The sequence below is a fragment of the Drosophila novamexicana genome, unplaced genomic scaffold, assembly GCF_003285875.2.
Source record: "Drosophila novamexicana strain 15010-1031.04,08,12 unplaced genomic scaffold, DnovRS2.1 tig00000193-arrow-pilon, whole genome shotgun sequence".
In the NCBI taxonomy this organism is placed as follows: Eukaryota; Metazoa; Arthropoda; class Insecta; order Diptera; family Drosophilidae; genus Drosophila; species Drosophila novamexicana.
This window is the reverse complement of record NW_020824787.1, coordinates 2,014,270-2,034,031: the sequence shown is the minus strand read 5'-3', so window position 1 is coordinate 2,034,031 and position 19,762 is coordinate 2,014,270. Positions and strand designations below refer to the sequence as shown.

General features: G+C 41.7%; 1 protein-coding gene across 1 annotated transcript in view; it reads left to right on the top strand.

Annotated features, from left to right (window-relative positions):
• The window catches only part of LOC115758545 (fasciclin-2), a 137,500-nt gene that overhangs the window by 101,578 nt on the left and 16,160 nt on the right, over positions 1–19,762 (top strand). The window contains exons 3-6 of the mRNA XM_030699242.1: positions 846–1,106; positions 1,828–2,024; positions 14,678–16,909; positions 17,402–17,983. Of these exons, the coding sequence (XP_030555102.1) occupies positions 846–1,106; positions 1,828–2,024; positions 14,678–16,909; positions 17,402–17,983 (3,272 nt within the window). The remainder of the gene's footprint in view (positions 1–845; positions 1,107–1,827; positions 2,025–14,677; positions 16,910–17,401; positions 17,984–19,762) is intronic.

The following is a 19,762-nucleotide window of genomic DNA, read 5'->3' as shown; positions in this document are numbered from 1 at the left end:
CGTGGCAACCGAGAAGCTGTACCTCCCCTTTCCCTCCCGCTCAAAATTAAGCTAATAAATTTACAAAAATGAGTTCGACGCTTAATTTGCCATGAGCATTTTTCATTACGTTACGCGGCCGCTCGCTAACCTCCTCCACACGGAAACCAAATGCTTCACACAAAAGCCAAGGCACAAAAAAATAACAAACAACAAACTGAAAAGTACAAATAAAAAAAAAAAACAGAAAACAGCTGGACAAGGGACAGCAGAACAGGATACTCGAAAACGTGGCAAGGCAAGCACTTTAATGAGGAGAATTCTGTGACTCTTGGAGAAGCTCTCAGCGATTAGTTAGTTAGTTCAGAAGGGCCACCAAATTTGTAACTAACAGAAATCTTCAACTTAATGGACGTCAAAGGGTTGCCTAACACTAAAAATTGTTTTATTTATAAATATGAAATAATATTTATATTTATTTATATGTCAGGCTCAGTTGAATATTTTTAAAACTATATTTATTTTAGTTAATACAATGTATATTAATAGTTTAAATTATTATCATTGAAAAAAAAACATTCACATGCTGAAAAGCTTTACAAAAGCAAAACCCGAAAGACTAGATATTTCTATAAGAAATAACTCCCGCTTGAATTCTCTTTAAACCCACGCAAATACAATACACATGCTGTGCTTACTTACCAAAAAGCTATGTAAATTAACAAAGTATGTCCGCAGTTAATTTACATAAAGTTGAAAACATTTTTTTTCGTTCTAGCTTCACGCCTTATAAACCCACCCAACCACCGAAAAAAAAAAAAAATAAATCTAACAATTTCATTTTCTCTTCGCTTTCCCCTTTGCAGACTTGACTTTCGGCCCGGTCGCGGCCTTTACGATCTGCAAATTAAGAACACCTCCTACAATCGGGACAATGGACGGTTTGAGTGCCGCATCAAGGCCAAAGGCACCGGCGCCGATGTGCATCAGGAGTTTTACAATGTGACCGTGCTAACAGCACCACATCCGCCCATGGTGACGCCTGGAAATATTGCGGTCGCCACTGAGGAGAAACCACTCGAGTTGACCTGCAGCAGCATCGGCGGCTCACCGGATCCCACGATAACGTAAGGGAGCATAATAAATTTAAATTCCATGTTACAGTTTTGCGAGAGCATTAATCCCTTTTAGGGAAAAACCAGCAGAGGTTTCGGATATATATGTATATCTGAATTTGTGATGAAAATCAATATAACAGTAACAGCAAGAGCAACAACAACAGTAACAGTAACATTAACGGCATTATTAACAGCAACAGTAACAGTGAATGTTAACGTAACAGTTTCAATATTATTAAGAGTCACAGTAAAAGGAACAGTGACCGAAGATGATTTCTACGTCAGTAGCAGGGATAGTCACAGTATTTGTAACAGGAACATTAGCAGTAACAGTCTCAGGAACAGTTACATTAACATTGACATTATTTCGATTACATTTTTAATTTAAATTAAATTAAAAAAATCAAAGTAACATATTCTTAGTAAGCTTGATGTGTCTGGGAGAGAATTTTAACTTCGGCTTTGCATAGTTACATTTTTTTTATACTTTTGTGAATATTTTTTATACATTTTTGGGTTCACAGCTGTCGTCGCCGCTGTGGTCAGCTACAGTTTTAAGCACATCCGGCGGCAAGTAAATCACTTAACTGGTCGCCTTCATTAATAATCCCAGCCGGCACATGCAGTTCTTTTTATTCGGCACTAAATCGCTGTCCTTCTACGAATCTCCATGCGCCTCTCTCTCTCGCTCTCACTCACTTGGACTATCTTTCTTTTCGTATGATTGCAGCTGGTTCCGCGAGGGCAGCAAAGTGCCATTGCAGTCGTATGCGCTAAAGGGCGGCTCCAAGAACCACTACACAAATGCCACACTGCAGATACTGCCCAGACGGGCCGACGATGGTGCCAAGTACATATGCGTCGTTTGGAATCGTGCCATGCCCGAGGGACATACGCTGGAGACGAGCGTCGCACTGAATGTCAACTGTGAGTATGGGGGAACCAGGCGGGGTGCTCAAGAACTCAAATGGTACGAAATGGAGCCAAGCAAAAAAAAAACAAAACAAAAAAGAACACGAAAGAACGGCCTGCCATAGCCCCAAAATTTATGACCTGTCCAGCGATTTTTAGAGTTTTCTCTTTTTCTGCTTTTTAGTGGTTCTTACAATTTTGTTGTGGGATTGTTATGAAGTGAGCCATATTTACGTAGCCAGATGATATATAAACCAGTTGGTTTTACAAATAGTTCGATATAGCTGGGAGTAACTTTTGTGGATTCTTATTTGTCTGATACGATATTAGACATGGGCATAAAAACTTGTATGCCCTTGCTTACCTTTTTGGGATATTTAATGAATTTGTGAACCTTTCCCATAAGCTGTATATATAAATATAAATATCTTTATACCCTAAGAAATGAAAAAGTTCACAAAAAGTAAAAGAAAAGTTCATTGACTCTACTACCATTAGGCCATTTCTAGATTTACCTATCGATTGTATTTATCGTTATCGATAGTTACTAAATGCTTTAAATTACAGTTTATGTTAAAATACAATTTTCTCTTTAAAATTTTATTTGATTTCCTTTTGTTTTTTGATAAGTATTAATCATAGATATGCTGTAAAGTACAGCTATCGATATTTATCGATTTACTCAAACCGAAAGCCTATTATTCGATTGCTTTCGGTTAGATTAACATTTTAAAAATGGTTTTATGAAAAATATATTTTGCTTTATACATTCATAATTTTTAAAATGTTAATGATTTATTAAATTACGGAAAATATTAGTTAATTAAAATAAAATCTAAAAATGTAGAGTAAGTAATATTTGATTAATTAAGCTTAGTTCAATATTGTTATATTTTCATTTAATTCAATTCCTTTTCTATGCAATATTTTGCTAGCTGCAACATATTTGGCTCTACAAAGGTTCGTGGCATTACACTTTCTCTTTCTCCTTCTCCCACACTTTCTGTGTTTCTCTTTTGGTTTCTTTCTTTTTCCTTGTGCTCTTTGTCACTTTTTGTAATTAAATGCTGCAGTTTGTTGAACAAATGTTGCCCGTCCAGTTGTCGCATGATCAACGTGACCCAAAAGCCGCGCACATGACAGACCCATAAAGTGTCTGGCTCACACACTCGCACACACTGACACACACACGCACACACACACAGCAGTTGATTGTTAGTTATTGGTTTCCACAGCACAACAAAAGCTGCTCCTGCGGCAACGAAGGCGACTCAAGTCTCAAGCTGTTATATTAGCTGACAAGTCTTTTGGGTAACGGGCAGGCAGTGAGAGGTTGTGTTCGAGTGTGTGTGTGTGTGTGTGCACATGGCAACCGTTTTAACCGCTTTATCATTTTAACATTATTAAATTTCATGCAACGGCCCACGCTGCGTATGCGCAATAATCTTGTCACTTTGGTTGCATTTAATAAAAATCACTAAAAATGACAGCAATTGAAATCTGCATACAATTTATGCAATCTCATAGAGTAACAGTTAGGATATTCAGCGTTTTGCTGTTGTTGTTAGGAAACTGGAGTGTGGAGTATCTATGTGTGCGTGTGTGTGTGTGTGTGTGTGTGTGTGTGTGTACGGTGCGATGGGGCGCGCAAATATATTCATAGGAAAACATAAATTGCAGTCATTTTTATGCTACACGCCGGATTTGTAGACGCAAGAGTAGACACACACAACAACAACAACAACAGCAGCATGTGTGTGTGTGTGTGTGTGTGTGTGTTTGTGTGTGTCACATGCAGCCCACTCGTAACGTCAGCGTAACAAATATTTATAGTCCTTGCCATTTGGCACAGCAGCGTAACCAAAAGCCAAAACAACTACCCAAGAAGAAGGCGAACTAGCACAAACAAAATGCCAGTTAGACTAAACTAAGTAAAACCAGCTTAATATTATTTTTTTATAAAATAAAATAGTACAAGTCAAGTCAAGTTTGGTGACTCTAGCTCTTATTATTTACCAAAATTGCCCAAAAAACAGGATATCGATATAGATTTTTATCGATTACTTGGAAAGGCAGTAAGTTATCGATTATCGGAAACAAACTCGATCTGCGCGGGAACTAGGAGCATCTACATCTAAATTTAAAGTCTCTAGCTCTTATAGGTTTTGAGATCCTTGCGTTCATACATACGGACGGACGGACGGACAGACAGACGGACATGGCTAGATCGACTCGGCTATTGATGCTGATCAAGAATATATATACTTTATGGGGTCGGAGATGCTTCCTTCTGCCTGTTACATATATTTGGCTTTCGCACAAATACAATATACCCTTGTACCCATTTTTAATGGGTTCAGGGTATAAAAATACAATATAATTCGCTGTCAGGCTGTGTGGGAGATTATTACAATTTAAACAACATATAAAAATAATACAAATAAAAGCAAACTTTAAATAGTGTATCCAAATAAAAGTTTGGCCTGGACTTAAGTAGGAAGGTAGAATGTTTCGGCAGGCCGAAGATTTAATACCCTTGTAGAAATTGCCACATTTTGCAGTACCTACTGTTCGATCGAGCTTTACTATTACAGCTATATGATATAGTGGACCGATGTTGTTAGAATTTTGCATATATGTACGGAGCACAGTGAGCATATGCAAAGTTTCCAGACGATAGCCTTAAGACTGATGGACTAGTTCGCATAGAAGCAGGCTAGATACAAGTTAGCCAAGATAGGTAATTACACTTAAAGTGTATTAAACTACACACCCAAAGACTTAAATCTCAGTAAAATAAAAGTAACAATAAATTAGCTAAAATTAGAAAAGCAGCAGCTTAAGACGTAAGTCGCAAAATTATGCAAATGAAAGAAACTGTGAAAATAATCCGTTGAGACGTTACAAACTTAATGACAAATTTGAAGGCACACTTAAGCGGCATAAAAAGGTATTACAGAAAGCCGGCTAAATGCTCGGAGCCTAACTCTTTCCATACATGCTGCAGACACAAACGGACAAAAGCACAAAACAAGAATAAATGACAATAAGCAAGTGGAGAATATGAGAAAAACCAAACAGACAGCGAATTCTCATTCAAGCTGAAGGCCAAGTTAGGACTGAAAGCAAAGCGTCTTCCTAAACTAAGCGAGAGAGAGAGTGAGAGCGACTTTTATCTGTGAGTGTATGTGTTTGTGTGTGTATGTGTGTGTGTGTGTGTGTGTGTGGGCGTTGGAGCAATTTCGGGTTTAGTATTTATGATGCTCATTTAAAATCCATTAGCAGCATAGGCCACAGCAGCAGCAGCAAATAAAGGCATAGAATGTAGTCCTCACACACATACATACATTCACAGACAGGGCATTGGCCATAATGTGTGCTTGGGCCATGAGCCAAAGTCAAAAGTGCCTCCAAGGTGCATTTAGCTGGCAGCAAAATGTGTTTTATGCCGGCCACAATGAGTGCCCCTGCCTTTTGGGCACTGGACAGCCCGGGGACCACAACCTGGCCAAGACGTTTAACAACAATTGAATTTAGAGCGCAGTTCCGCATTTTGAACATCGCATTGGCCCGGACTAGTACCCAGGCACATGTTATAGGGCCTGGCACAGTTTGAGAGGCTCTGCAAGCTGTAGCACAAATTGATTTTTGCAGTGGGAGTCGTGAGTAAACAATTTAATTGGGTTATATACGTTAAAATAGCTGGCACAAGTAAACAGAAAAGCTTAAAGTCTACACAGAAACTTTGGCAAGCTCACATTCAAGCACAGTTTTGCAGCCGCACGCCGTTTGGCAAGCACTGTGCCGCTAGAAGATAGATATGAATGCATTCGACTAGCAAAGACGACGTTGTCTGATGTCTAATGCTTGACTGTGATTGTGATGGATAAGCAATTGGCAATATTAGACACAGATACAGAACGAAAGGCACGAAATACGCTGTCCCACTCACACACACACCCACATCCACAGCGCCACCCACCCACACACACAGCTGTGCCAAAGCGTGCTGACAAATGGCAGAGCAATTTTTAATTGAAAATGTTTGCATGGATTCTTGCCAATGTGATGCCGAGCATGTGAAACGGGTAGCCTCAGCCCCAGCTCACGTACCCTATTCGGGCCCTGTTGCCCCCCTGGCCCACCCTCACTCGCTGCTGCTGCTGCCGCTTCTGCTGTTGATCTTTGTGTGCATTGCGTGTTGTGCCTGCATTTGATTGATTTATGGGCCAGCGAAGCCAAAAAAAAAAAGCAATCAGAAAAACAAACGGCCAAAAAAACAAATCTACGGAATAGAAAAAGAAAAAAAAACATTCTCTAGCATTTCAAGAAAAATAAACTCCCAATGCGTCATGTCGTCAACGTCATCGAGTGCTGAGTGTTTTATAACATGCGAAAATCCTCAAATGAAATTATTAAAATTTTTGGCGTCCTCCCTCGCACCCCTCCTTCACTCGGCACACAAGCGTAGCTGGCAAATCAAAAAGTGTTGCATACTCTTGAGCGCTCACTGCAAATATGATTGAAACTGTGAAATTAGAGAGACGCCGCACTGAAAGCCCGTCTGCCGAATTGCGCATACGCAACGTGTCCACGCATCGCCAACAGAATAACAGGCAAAACCAACAACTACCACGAGAGCAACTTGGAACTGCTTTTTCGGGTTTATGAAAGTTTAAACACCCTTGAGAAAATACTGTATATTAAAAATAAAATTTGGACACACAAAACAGGCTCTATTCACGGGTCACAGGCCTAAAATTTTGAAATTAAAATTAAATTTGCAGCGCTTATTAATATTAGAAATTTTGAGCGGGTTTAATGTTCAATTAAAAGTTTTTATAATGCTGAAATTCCAGGTTCAAACCGTTTTGGCCTATTAAATAAATTCGAATTTAAGTAATACATAAACTGCAAATTAACTTAATAATATTAAAATTAAAAAAAAAAATACAATATTAAAGATAATAACTATAATAATAATGATGATAATTTGCACCCAACTATTGCTCGCCCATAGGCACGTATACTTGATTTATTGATAATAAATTAACTGCGCACCGGCCAAAAACATTAATCTGATATGAAGTTGGGTCTTTTAGCTTAGAAAGTGTGCGCCTTTCCACAAAGAAAATGCTTAAATAGTAATTGAGAGTGCGACAATTTAAAGTCAATTTTAAATTGCAATTAAAGTCAAAAAATACTTAGATTGGGAGTATTCAAATTGAGAGTGATGAGTAATGATGGAACAAATTTAAAGGCCAATTTTCGTCTTCAATTTATATATGAATGCTCATTTCATTATGGCATCAAGAATGTTTATATATACTCTATGAATATTTATTTAAACGTAGATTTTACATCCAATTAACGTTACATATACCGTGACGAAACATAAATGTCCTGAGCAAGGGTATTTAACTAGAGCTCAAAACAAGAACAAATACTAAAAGCGACGCGTGGCAGCATCAACTTGGCACAGTTTTTTGGCGGCACACACGTGCGTGGCACGTTTTCACATATTTTCAGTTGCCAACAACGCGACTTGCAGCTGTTCGGGCACTAGAAATTCAAATATAAACGTATGTGTGTGTTTCTGTCTGGGTGTGTGTATGTGTGTGTGTGTGTGTGTGTACGTGCGCTGCTGTTGTTGTGGGTGTGATTGCCTGTGCATGGCGCGTGACTTTTGTGCAGTTGCATGCAGCTCACGTAATAAAGCCTTCCTCCATTTGCTGCATGCCACGCGCTGCCCCGCTAGGCCGTCGCTCCTTCATCCGCTTGACATACGAGTCCTTGGCCAAAAAGTCGCTGGCGACGAAGACAAACAGGACTCATGTGTCGTGGCCTGCTGAAGTGGAAAGCAAAGCCGTTGAAAAGACATTTCAATTTGAATACAAAACAAAAAAAAAAAACGCAGCTAGATGCTGCTGCCAGCGCAGTGCGAACATCACCTACTCAGGTGGCATGCAAATTCATGCTGTGGCAGCGCCAGCGTCTCTGACAATAATGCGCATTAGCGTGAAATTCCTTGGCACAAAACCAATGCGGCAGCAGCCAAGTGCAAGCAAATTCCATTTTGATTCCCTGGTCAAATATTTGCATAAAGCGCTTTGATGCGATTAAAAGTGCATGCCTATCGATGCGCGATAACTTATCGATAGTTGTGAGACATGAGTGAAATGCTTAAAGGGAGTTAACAAATCAGAAACCTAAAAGAATCGTAAAAAATCGATTAAGAATTCCCGTATTTTCGTTTCAAAGAGTTAATGGTCAAACAATTATTTGTTATCGATATATATCGAGTTAAGTCTATATACCTAATGATAGTAGCTGGATAAAGATTTTACTTAATATTTGTTCAAATAAATTGTAACAAGTATTCAAATAAATTAAAAAGTATATCTTTTATAGATCCAATAAGTATACATATTTATTAGTAAGTATATTCTGTTACATAGTACAGTAATCGCTCGTAATTAGGAACACTTCAGTTCAAGACTACAATTTGTCTATAATACAAGATGGTTTGTACCATAGAAAATTAATAAAAGGTTTATAATATATCTGTGCAAAGCATAAATAGCCGAGTAGATCTAGCCTTCTCGATCTGATATAGAAACGCGTCGAGCTCAGAACCTTTAAGAGCTAGAGACATACAATAACATAAGTCCTTTTAGTGCCCGCGCAGTAAAAGTTTGTTTCCGATATTCAATAAGTTGCCCCGTTTCTAAGCAATCGATATCAAAATCCTGCTTTTCTTTGAGCAAATCTTTTAGCTATAAAAAGCTAGAGCCTCTGAATATTTGTTCTTTTTGGGATTTTTGAAAATTTAAATCAATTTCATATGATTAATGCTATAAATAAAATTTAAAAAAAAGGGAAAATAGATATACTAGAAAAACATTCCGCGATTCCGTTCACTTGTAAATTATATAAAACCTACAATTTTGTTAAACAGCTTAAAAGCTCTTTATACGTAATTACTGGGAAAAAGCTTTTAACAAGATTAACCAGAAGCTCAAGGGAAATGTATTAATAAGCTTCGTAATTTGCTCATAGCTTATCGATTATTCGTTTATCGATTGCAAATCAAATCGAATCTAAGTGATTTAGATAAATCAAATAAACCCTTGACAGCTGAAATTTGTGCGCTGTGATTGAATAATTGATGCCACTGTACAACAACTGCACGACACCCTTGCTAACGAAATTTTTTGGCTTACATCCTTGAGGCGGCTAAACTATAACAACAACAACAAGAACGAGTCGAACAGAAACAACAACAAGGAGCTGCAAGTATCCGGCTGCCATCTCGCCTGTTATTGCTTGCCAATATCGGAGCCTGTGTGTGTGAGCCTGAAGCGTTGGGGGTCTGCGGCTTGTCCTTTTTGATTATGCCGCTGCCAAAGGCAAAAGGCAAAGTGCCAAAAAACCAAAGGACAAAATGTGCCAGCACAAAAAGCTTTTTGCCAGCACGCAAATGGAGAGTACGAGACGGCAGGTAGCCTAAGGGAGCGATACAGACACGTGCTAATGCCGCACACAATTGCAATTAGTGTCAGTGTTGGCATCCTAGCCACCCAGGCAGCCTGCATTCTGGGTGCCAGGACACATTTGCATAGCAGCTAAGGCACCACAAAAGAAATGCGAACAGTTGCACAGCTTCAAGGAGTCTGCTTGCAGTCCTTGGCCATATCCTGGCCACGTCCAGGCTGTTATGCTTTAAGATTTGAGCCAAGAGCGCTTTGCTTTTTGTCTTGGCTCTCAGCTCTCAGGTCTGTCTGCCTGTTTACCTTAAGCTGATTTGAAGTTTGTGTTGGCCGCGAGCAGTTCAGCTTGTTGTTCTGCGCCTCGTCCTGGCCCAGTTTGGGTGCTGGCAATTTAAATGAATGCAACATTGTTTTCACCTTTAGCTAAAATTTCAGCTACCTGAGCTTAAAGCCAGCGCTTAAGTCGCCAAAGCGCAAATTATCTATGAAAAACGTTGTGAAATGGGAGGCTGGGGGAGGCTGTGCTGTTTGGGGGGAACTTAACAGCTTTTGCGACAAAGCAAATTAATTGCTGCCCACTTTCAATTAACTTGCAGCAAGCGACCAAAAGCCACCCACTAAAAAACCAACTTGATCAAGCATTGTGTGTGCCTGTGTGCCTGTGTGGTTGTGAGTGTGTGCAACCGCAAGTGTCGACTGAAAGTTTTGTTGCATCAGCAGCTGTTGTTGCATTTGCTGTATGTGCGTCTGTTACAACGTAAAGCCAATTCAATTAATTTCAATGGCCATACATATGACACCTATGGACCAATGCACACAAGTGCAATGCCAGCTGGTTGCGGCCCAAAAAAGTAGGCAACACTTTTTATAAGCAATGCAAGCGCTCGATTAACATGGATAAAAATGAGGGGCCGCGGACTGCTGGTGCTGAGTTGTTATTGGGTTGGGTTGGACCTCGTTCGCACAACCTGTCACTAGTGCAGTTGCCAAAAGGTTGCTGACAATCGCAGAACAAAAAACCGCCTGACTGACAGCATTGAAAGCTCAGTTCATATGCGCAAAAGAGCCTATATGCGAGCAGCCATATATGCATGCCTTTATGTATTTGTGTATATAAGATATATATATTATAATATAGTCTCTATATATAAAACTGTTTTTCCAGACTGATTTCTTGATTGACTGACTGACTGACTGATGCACAGCCCAAAACGTGAAGACTAAATCTCTAGCTTCCACGGTAGAAATGAGATTCCGATTTGCTTCAAACTTAAATTCAAAAATATTTAAGAGAATTTATCACGGCCAAAGACGGGGTATACCCTCTGGTATCCTTTATGTCGATATTTCAACCCCCATAGCTCAGTGAAAACTCAACTGATTTTCTTAAGGCATTGCTTTTTGTTCATGGCTTGGCATCTAGATCAATTTGGCATCCAAGTCTGGCAACATTATTTTTTGTCAAAATTCATGTGAAGGTTAAAATTTTCCCCCTATAAGGCTGTCCTTTTTGTTTATGGTTTCGCCTCTAGATCAACTTGGTCAAATCCCCGCATAACTAGTATAAATCTCATCCGATATTCACGAGGCTTGCTTGGCCTGTTGATCAATTTTGCCTCTAGATAAATTTGCAAAGCTAATAAATCATTCTGTTTGTTACTTCTTATTCTCGCGATCGTGGATGCTGCGCTGTTTAAGTTGTTCAAACATAATACCTGCAAAATTAATATATATTTATATTACATTTAGTCTGCCACCTTTTGAATGAGGCCAATTATTGTTTATTTAACAAAGTTTTTAAACATGGGCAGCAGCCTCTCACATTCCAGCTGCAGGCTTAAGCGGACGCATCGTAATATTGTTTCAATATTTATGCCAATGTTTAACTGCGTAACGGCGGGGCATAAACAATCGCAAGGGGTGGCCAAAGCCAGCGATTTGCGGGCTGCGGGGTATTTACATACAGGCATGTAGGTGTTGCAAGCACGCGCGGCGGAAGTCACGTGACGTGTTGTGTGACACGTACGCGACAGCAGCTGCTGCGACCCGCGCCCCATACAATCTGCTGCTCATGCTCGTTGTTGTTGCTGCTGTAACTTTTCAATTTGGCCAAGACAAAGTGGGCGGAGGCGTGGGCGGAAGCGACAGAGGAAAAGTAGGCGGAGCTACAGCGACTGCAGCGCACTCAGCTTTAAGCAAATGCAAACTCGACTCATTAAAATAACTCCAAGCAGTTGTGTGATACATCCTGCCTACAACAACAACAACAACAACAACAGCAACAACAAAAACGGCGCACAGCTCGGCCCAGTTCCGGGTTAAATAATTTAATTTGGCTGCAAAATGGCCAACGGGCATAAGTAACGACCACGCGGCGTATGAGCAACGCGCAATTTTATTTAACGCCGCCTAGCCGGAAGCCAGGACCTCGTTTGGGTCGTGTAACAAGGTTCGCGGACTGCAAGGGGGCTTAGAGGGGTTCGCGGGGCGGGAGTACAGTTGGGGCACTGCTCCACTGTTGCAGGTGCAGGTGCTGGCGACGCATATTTCATGGCACTAATGTAGCCAGTCAGAAAATCACAATGCGCTGCTGCATTCCAGCAGCGGCACGGGGGGAGTTAGCGATGGGGCGTGGCAACATGCATGTGAACATTCAGCAGCAACGCTGGCAACGCGATGCGGCGCTGCCAACTTGTTAAAAACGAAAAAAAGCAACGGGAATATATGTAAACAACATTTTTTATTTAATAAGGTGAAAAGAAAACACTGCGAAAAAAAATATTTAAAATAAATAACAAAATTAAATCAGATTTGAGAAGGTACACAATAAGGTAAAAACTTACACAAAAACACATTATATAGCAGTAGGATAATGCAGAACACATTTAATGATAATGGAATATCTGTTAATAACATAATGGAATATCTGTTAATAATAATGGAATATCTGTTAATATAAATGGAATATAATGGAATATCTGTTGTTATTTGAATATACAGTTTATGACAGAAAAGAATTTAAGTAAAGTGTATCAAAGTTAACTGTATGATAACTTAAAAGATAGATAAATAGATAGATAGTGTAAATGTTGAAATAAAGTATGGATAAAATAAAAATAGGTTTTTAGTAGTTATAAATATTTATTTATATTTTAATGATATATCACAGGACATTTTAAATAGAAATTATAAATAAGGTAACAATTTTATGAATAGAAATATATATATTTTTATATTTTATGTTACATTTTTGCAGGCTCCTTCGGGCTCGGGTTTCTTAAAGTTTTGGTTCCTTGAAATCTACTAATTAAAAATCAAAATTTGGTATAAGGCATATTTATTTATTTAGTTCCAACTCATGTGAGCATATATTCAAGTAATGTTGCATTTCCTTTCTGATTGATCACCATTAAGCGCACTTTCATTTACTTTAACAGCTTACAGCTGCCTCTTGAACTTAACCAAATAGGTGTCAAAATCAAGATACCTTCAACAGGGGCGCATAAATAGCAACAACAAAAAAAAACCACAAGAAAATTTAAAAAAAAAAGGGGAAAAATGAAAAATTGTTCAGGAAACTTCATGGCGAATGTCAGCAAGTTTTTTGTGGCATGGGACTTAACTAGGATGGGCGTGGCAGCAACACCCTTCAGCGTGAAACTGCATGGCTGGCTGGGCATGAAAATGCCAGAGGGGCTGGCAAATGAGCAACAGAGGGAGGCGGGTGGGGGGTGGGGCGCAGTACCCTGCAGTTGGGCACCAAGCAGCATGTGTTGAAATGCAAAACTGGAATTTTTTACTTCGTTTTTTTTTGTGCGCTGACAAGCGTTGCTCATTAAATTTTATTTTATAATTACACACACCAGCACACACACTGGACGGCTTTAATGTGCTGGTTACCTCGTAATTGGGTTCCGAGCAACGCAGTTTTTCGTTGCCATATGTAGGAGAACCCACCCCCTCTTTCAGCCCAACCCTCCATCGATTCTGGTCGGGCTTAGAACATTTTTGTGGACTTTAGGAATTTGTGGGACAAAAACAACAATGTACAACAATAGGCATTTAAGCATTTGGTCAGTGGGTGATTAAAGTAAAGCGTTTCAAAGTTAATTGGCACTAAAACAACAGCAGCAACAACAACAACAAGGACGACAACAATAGTTAAGACCTGTTAGCCTTACGCTTGACTAAACAGCCAAGTGGCCAACAATCCCGAAAACCGATTTGATACGAACAACAACTAGCAACCGTTGTCAGGATGCCATTTAAGCAAAATGGGCCGCCGCACATTGGTTGAATTAATATAAATATTTAATCTTATTTTTGCATTGACTTGCTTATAAAATATTTTAAATCTCGATTATTATCACATTTAATAAAATACAAAAAATTCTAACATACCTAAATTGTTACTTTAATAACATTTATTTATTTTCTAAAAGTAAAATTTTTGGAAATTTTCTTCATATTTTTCATACAACCTTAATAATAATTTTTAAATAATAATAAAATAATACAATATTTTTTCCAAGATTTTCGTAGAACTCAAGAATTTTTCTTTTCTTTAGAAATGTATTCATGTATTCATACATTTTTCAAACGTAATATTCAGTTGTTTTTTCTTTAAAATTTTTCTCCTGAGTAAATTTCCAAATAAAAAATTGAATAGAACAAACAAACAAAATATTTTCAAGTATTCAAAAAATTGTATTTTATAAAAAATCCAAGAAAAAATATTTACACTTAAATTACCCAAATTCATGCTATTCATAGGCAATCCTAATATTTTAAACACATCAAAATTAGCTTGCAACCACTGTGCAGTGCCGTTTGGCCAATGCACTTGAACAATGTAATAGGCAAGAGCTGGCCATTTGGTAGTTGTTGCGGCTGTTATACCTCAAATTGGTATTATTTAAAAATGTCGATGGGTCACGCTGCTCGTCAATGTGCTGCAACCTGAATGTCCTGGCAGCCGGTTGGCCAGCGTGGACTAGTATCCGGCCTGGTCGTGTAATTGAAAATGGTTATTGGCAAGTTAATGGCCCATTCAACCAGGCAGCCAACGAAGCAAACTTGGCTTCTTAATTGACTATTTGTATGCTGAACCCAGAGTCTTAAGCGAACCGCTATTAACCCACTTGTACCCCAACCCCTGCCCCTCTGTTTCTATTGCAGATTATCCACGCGTGGAGGTGGGACCACAGAACCCGCTGCGCATCGAACGCGATCACATTGCCAAGCTGGATTGCCGCGTGGACGCCAAGCCGATGGTGTCGAATGTCCGCTGGTCACGCAATGGCCAATATGTAAGTGCCACGCCCAGTCATACGATCTATCGTGTGAGTCGCCACCATGCCGGCAAATATACATGCAGTGCGGACAACGGTCTAGGCAAGACCGGCGAGAAGGACATCATATTGGATGTGCTCTATGCGCCCATTGTGACCATCGAATCGAAGACCCACGAGGCCGAGGAGGGTGAAACGGTGCTGGTGCGTTGCAATGTTACCGCCAATCCGCCGCCGATTGCCATTGAGTGGCTGAAGGAAGGTGCTCCGGATTTTCGCTATGCCGGCGAACTGCTCACCCTGGTCTCGGTGCGGGCGGAGCATGCGGGCAATTATATTTGCCGTTCTGTGAATCTGATGCAGCCCTTCAACTCGAAACGCATTGAGGGCGTGGGCAACTCCACGGTGGCGCTGCTGGTGCGTCATCGTCCCGGCCAGGCATACATAACGCCCAATAAGCCAGTCGTGCATGTCGGCAACGGTGTGACGCTCAGCTGTTCGGCCAATCCGCCCGGCTGGCCGGTGCCGCAGTATCGCTGGTTCCGCGACATGGACGGCGAGCTGAGCAATACGCAAAAGATTTTGGCCCAGGGACCGCAATACTCCATACCGAAGGCCCATTTGGGCAGCGAGGGCCGCTATCATTGTCATGCCGTCAACGAGCTGGGCATTGGCAAAATGGCCACCATTGTCCTGGAGGTGCATCAGCCGCCGCAATTTCTGGCCAAGCTGCAGCAGCATATGACACGACGTGTGGGCGATGTCGACTATGCGGTCACGTGCAGCGCCAAGGCGAAGCCGACACCCCATATACGCTGGATCAAGGATGGTACCGAGATTCTGCCCGCTCGCAAGCTCTACGAGATACGCACCACGCCCACTGATGCCGGCGGGGGCGTTGTGACCGTGCAAAGTATTTTACGTTTCCGCGGCAAGGCGCGTCCCAATGGCAATCAGCTGCTGCCCGGCGATCGCGGTCTCTTCACCTGCCTCTACGAGAACGATGTGAACTCGGCGAACTCCTCGATGCATCTGCGCATCGAACACGAACCGATTGTCTTGCATCAGTACAACAAGGTGGCGTACGATGTGCGCGAGTCGGCGGAGGTGGTGTGCAAGGTGCAGGCATATCCCAAGCCGGAGTTTCAGTGGCAATTCGGCAGCAATCCCTCGCCCCTAACCATGTCCTCCGATGGTCACTATGAGATTAGCACACGCATGGAGAGCAATGACATCTATACATCCATTTTGCGTATTGCCCATCTGCAGCACTCGGATTACGGGGAATATACCTGCCGGGCTGTCAATCCACTAGACACCATACGCACCCAGATCCGACTACAGCCGAAGGGTGCGCCGGAGAAGCCCAACGCCTTGAAGGTGCTCGAGGTCGCACACAATTATGCGGTGCTCAGCTGGCAGCCCGGCTTCAATGGCGGCCTCATGAGCACCAAGTACTTGGTCAGCTATCGTCGCGTGGCCACGCCCCGTGAGCAACTGCTTTCGGAGTGCTCCGGGAATATGTATACGCCCAGCTATCAGGTGAGCAGCTCGGCCGCCCAGGTAGGCGCCCACGAATGGATCGAATTCAATTGCTTTCGCGAGAATCCCTGCAAGCTGGCGCCGCTGGACCAGCACCAGAGCTACATGTTCAAGGTCTATGCTTTGAATGCCAAGGGCACATCCGGCTATTCGAATGAGGTGCTGGCCACCACCAAGGTGAGCAAGATACCGCCGCCGCTGCACGTCAGCTACGATCCCAATTCCCATGTGCTGGGCATCAATGTGGCAGCCACTTGTCTATCTCTAATCGCTGTCGTCGAGTCTCTGGTTGCCCGCGACGCCACCGTGCCCATGTGGGAGATTGTCGAGACGCTGACGCTGCCGCCCTCGGGCAGTGAAACTACCTTCAAGGAGGCTGTCATCAATCATAAAGCGCGGACCGCACACTACACCACGGCTACCACGTCGGGACGCAGCTTGGGGCCAGGCAGCGGGCAGCTTGGCGAGGATCGCACCATGGCGCTGGCGGAGACAGCTGGCCCGGGTCCTGTGGTGCGCGTCAAACTGTGTCTGCTGGCCAATCATGAGCACTGTGGTGCCTATGCCAATGCGGAAAGTAAGTAACAATAAAAAATGAATCATTCAATTGAACTAGTTCCAAAGTCAACTGAACAAAACATAATAATCTTTGTATGTGTTGTAATAACTCAAGTAAACTAGTTTCATACAGAACTTAGAAACAATATCTTAAAGTATCACAATTCAGAACTAGTTCCATAGTCTTAAACGAAGGATAACTTCATCTGATATTCAGTAAATCCAAGTTACAGGCATAAGACTCACAACACACAATTCGGAACTAGTTCATTTATATTAAGATAGACATATCTCCATCTGGCTATTTTCAAGTTTGAGAGTGACAAATCGGAACTAGTTCATCAAACATAATAACCAGAGGAGAATATATAACCAAACACCATCAAATTGTATTAATATCTTAAAGTGCAACAATTTGAAACTAGCTCGCTTGTTTTAAAATAGCCCTTTCTCCACGAGACAAGCAATAAATCTTCAACTCTCGCTACTCTCTCTCTCTCTTTTATTGCAGTTGGCAAATCCTACATGCCGCACAGCTCGTCACTTACCACCTCCGTCCTGGTGGCCATCATCATAGCGGGGCTGTTCTTTGTGCTGCTGCTGGGTCTGCTCTACGCCTTCTGTCGCTGCCGGCGCACGCATGCGGCCAAGAAGCTGGCAGCGGCCGCTGCCACAACGACACCAAATGCCGCCAGCCAAGGCGCCAAGGAGTTCGATGTGGATGCATCACGCGGCTCGCTGGTGGTGTCCGCAACTGGAGACCCGCAGCAGTCGCAATCGGGTCTGCCGCCACCGCCGCCGCCCTACTATCCGACTGGCAGCCTGGACAGCAAGCAGCTGGATGGTGGCATGGAGCTAACACTAACGGCCCTCCACGATCCCGACGAGCAGCTAAACATGCAGCAGGGCGAGATGCACACACAGCAGCAGCAACAGCAGCAACAGTATCAGACGCAGCCCAAATGCCAGGCTCAGGCACTCTACCAGCAGCAGCCGCATCCGAATGGCTATGGATATCATGTGACAAGTGCCATTGGCATCGATGGCGACAGCTATCAAGTGCTGCCAACCGCCGCTGGACAGCATGGCGAGTGTAAGTAGGCGGCTAGGCGCAAAAAACACAGCTTAAGAGGGGAGGGGCTGGGCTGGGCTGGTATGTGGTGGAGCAGTGGGTGGCAGAGATGGGCGCGTGATTTAATTTCGGGGTCAGGCACGAGCAAGATTTTGAGCCTATAGATATCGAACGTTCAAATTATCGATGCGAATGAGCTGCAATAATCAGATATTGGGCCATGTTTGATATATTAGCTATTTCTCATATACTTTCTTTCACGTGCTTTTGCGAAAAATGAAATTCTAGGCATGCCATGGACCCGAAGATAAGGCACGGCCAATGCCCATCTCTAATGGATAACTCGGGCACTACAGCTTCTTCATTAAGTGTCGTATTTTTTGAGGGTATGCGCAGATTTATGGCGGCCATTTTGACGCCTCTGGTTGCTGCTGCCGCCAGTTCGAGCTGGCTTTTTCGGGGCGTAATTGCATTTCATGTCAATCTAGTGTCCATATACAGTAATCCCGCCCACCGACCCATCGCCACCCACTCCCCATCTACCACGCTTCATGCAAATTGTGTGTGCTGCATAAGCAGCTACAGCTGGAGGACAACGCAAATGCCTTGGCAACCAAATGACATCATCAGCCGGGCTATCCGTTTCGCTTGCCCACTGGGTCCTGCGTCCTGTGCGTCTCTTTGAGTGCGTGTATGTGTGTGCGTGTGCGTGTATCCTGTGTGTAGCATTTCGGCGTAATTCCAATTAAGTGAGAATTAAACCGTTAGCCGTTTCTTTTGTGCATCTCCTTCAGCTTCGAAAGTTTTTAATTGGCTTTAAGCCGTAACAGTCGCAGCATCCTTCACAATTGCAATTGCAGCTCATAAAATTGTTGCCAAAAGTCGTCCCTTTTTGTTATTTTACTTTTTTCTCGTGTTGCTCCCCTCAAGTGGCTGCCACTCGAAGTGCGCCTAACAAACACGAAGACAATTAAAAACTAAATGGCACCAGCACTTGGATTCACAGCAATCAAATTGGCTTAAAGCTGTGCCAAATGAAAATCTTTAAGATTAAAAGAACTCAGTTCTCGCATGAGAGCTACTAACTAGTCTATAAATTAAAAAAAAAAAAACTAAATGAAGCTATGGACATATAAAATGGAGGCAAAAAAAAACGGAGAAAAAGCTGAAAATAATCTGACAAAGAGCTGGGCATAAGACAGCATTGAGAGCGGGCAGCAAAGACAAAATTGGAGTCATTTGACAGCGTTCTTTTTTTTAGAAAAAATTAGAGAGCAACTAAATATTCTTAAGATAAAAGACAGCAATTAAGTTAGATGAAAAGCTTACCAAAAATAGTTCAGATTGAAGAGCTTTAAATATTTAAACTAACGATATTTTAATTTAAAGACTTTCAATGAGTTACATTCATTTTATATCAGTTGAACTTAGAGAAAATATAAATTAAAATGTTCTCAGTAGAGGTTTGGTCTGTTGGTGTGTCAAAAAGAAATGCGGATCGAGATCAAGGACAGGGACTACAGAAGTATCATCAATAACTTAATCATTAATCTAGTATCAACTTCCATCTTATATATATTAGTGTTGGTTAACGTTTCACAAGCTTATATTATGTCTTACATTTAGGACAGGAGTTACTCAAGTATTATAAATAAAATAATATTTATTTAATTAGCAATTTACAGCTTAGACGGATTAGTATTGGGTAACGTTCCACAAGCTGATCCCAAGTAAAAAGGTACATATCAAAATTACAAAACTTACATTTAGGTCAGGGGCTGCATCTAGCATCTAGCATCT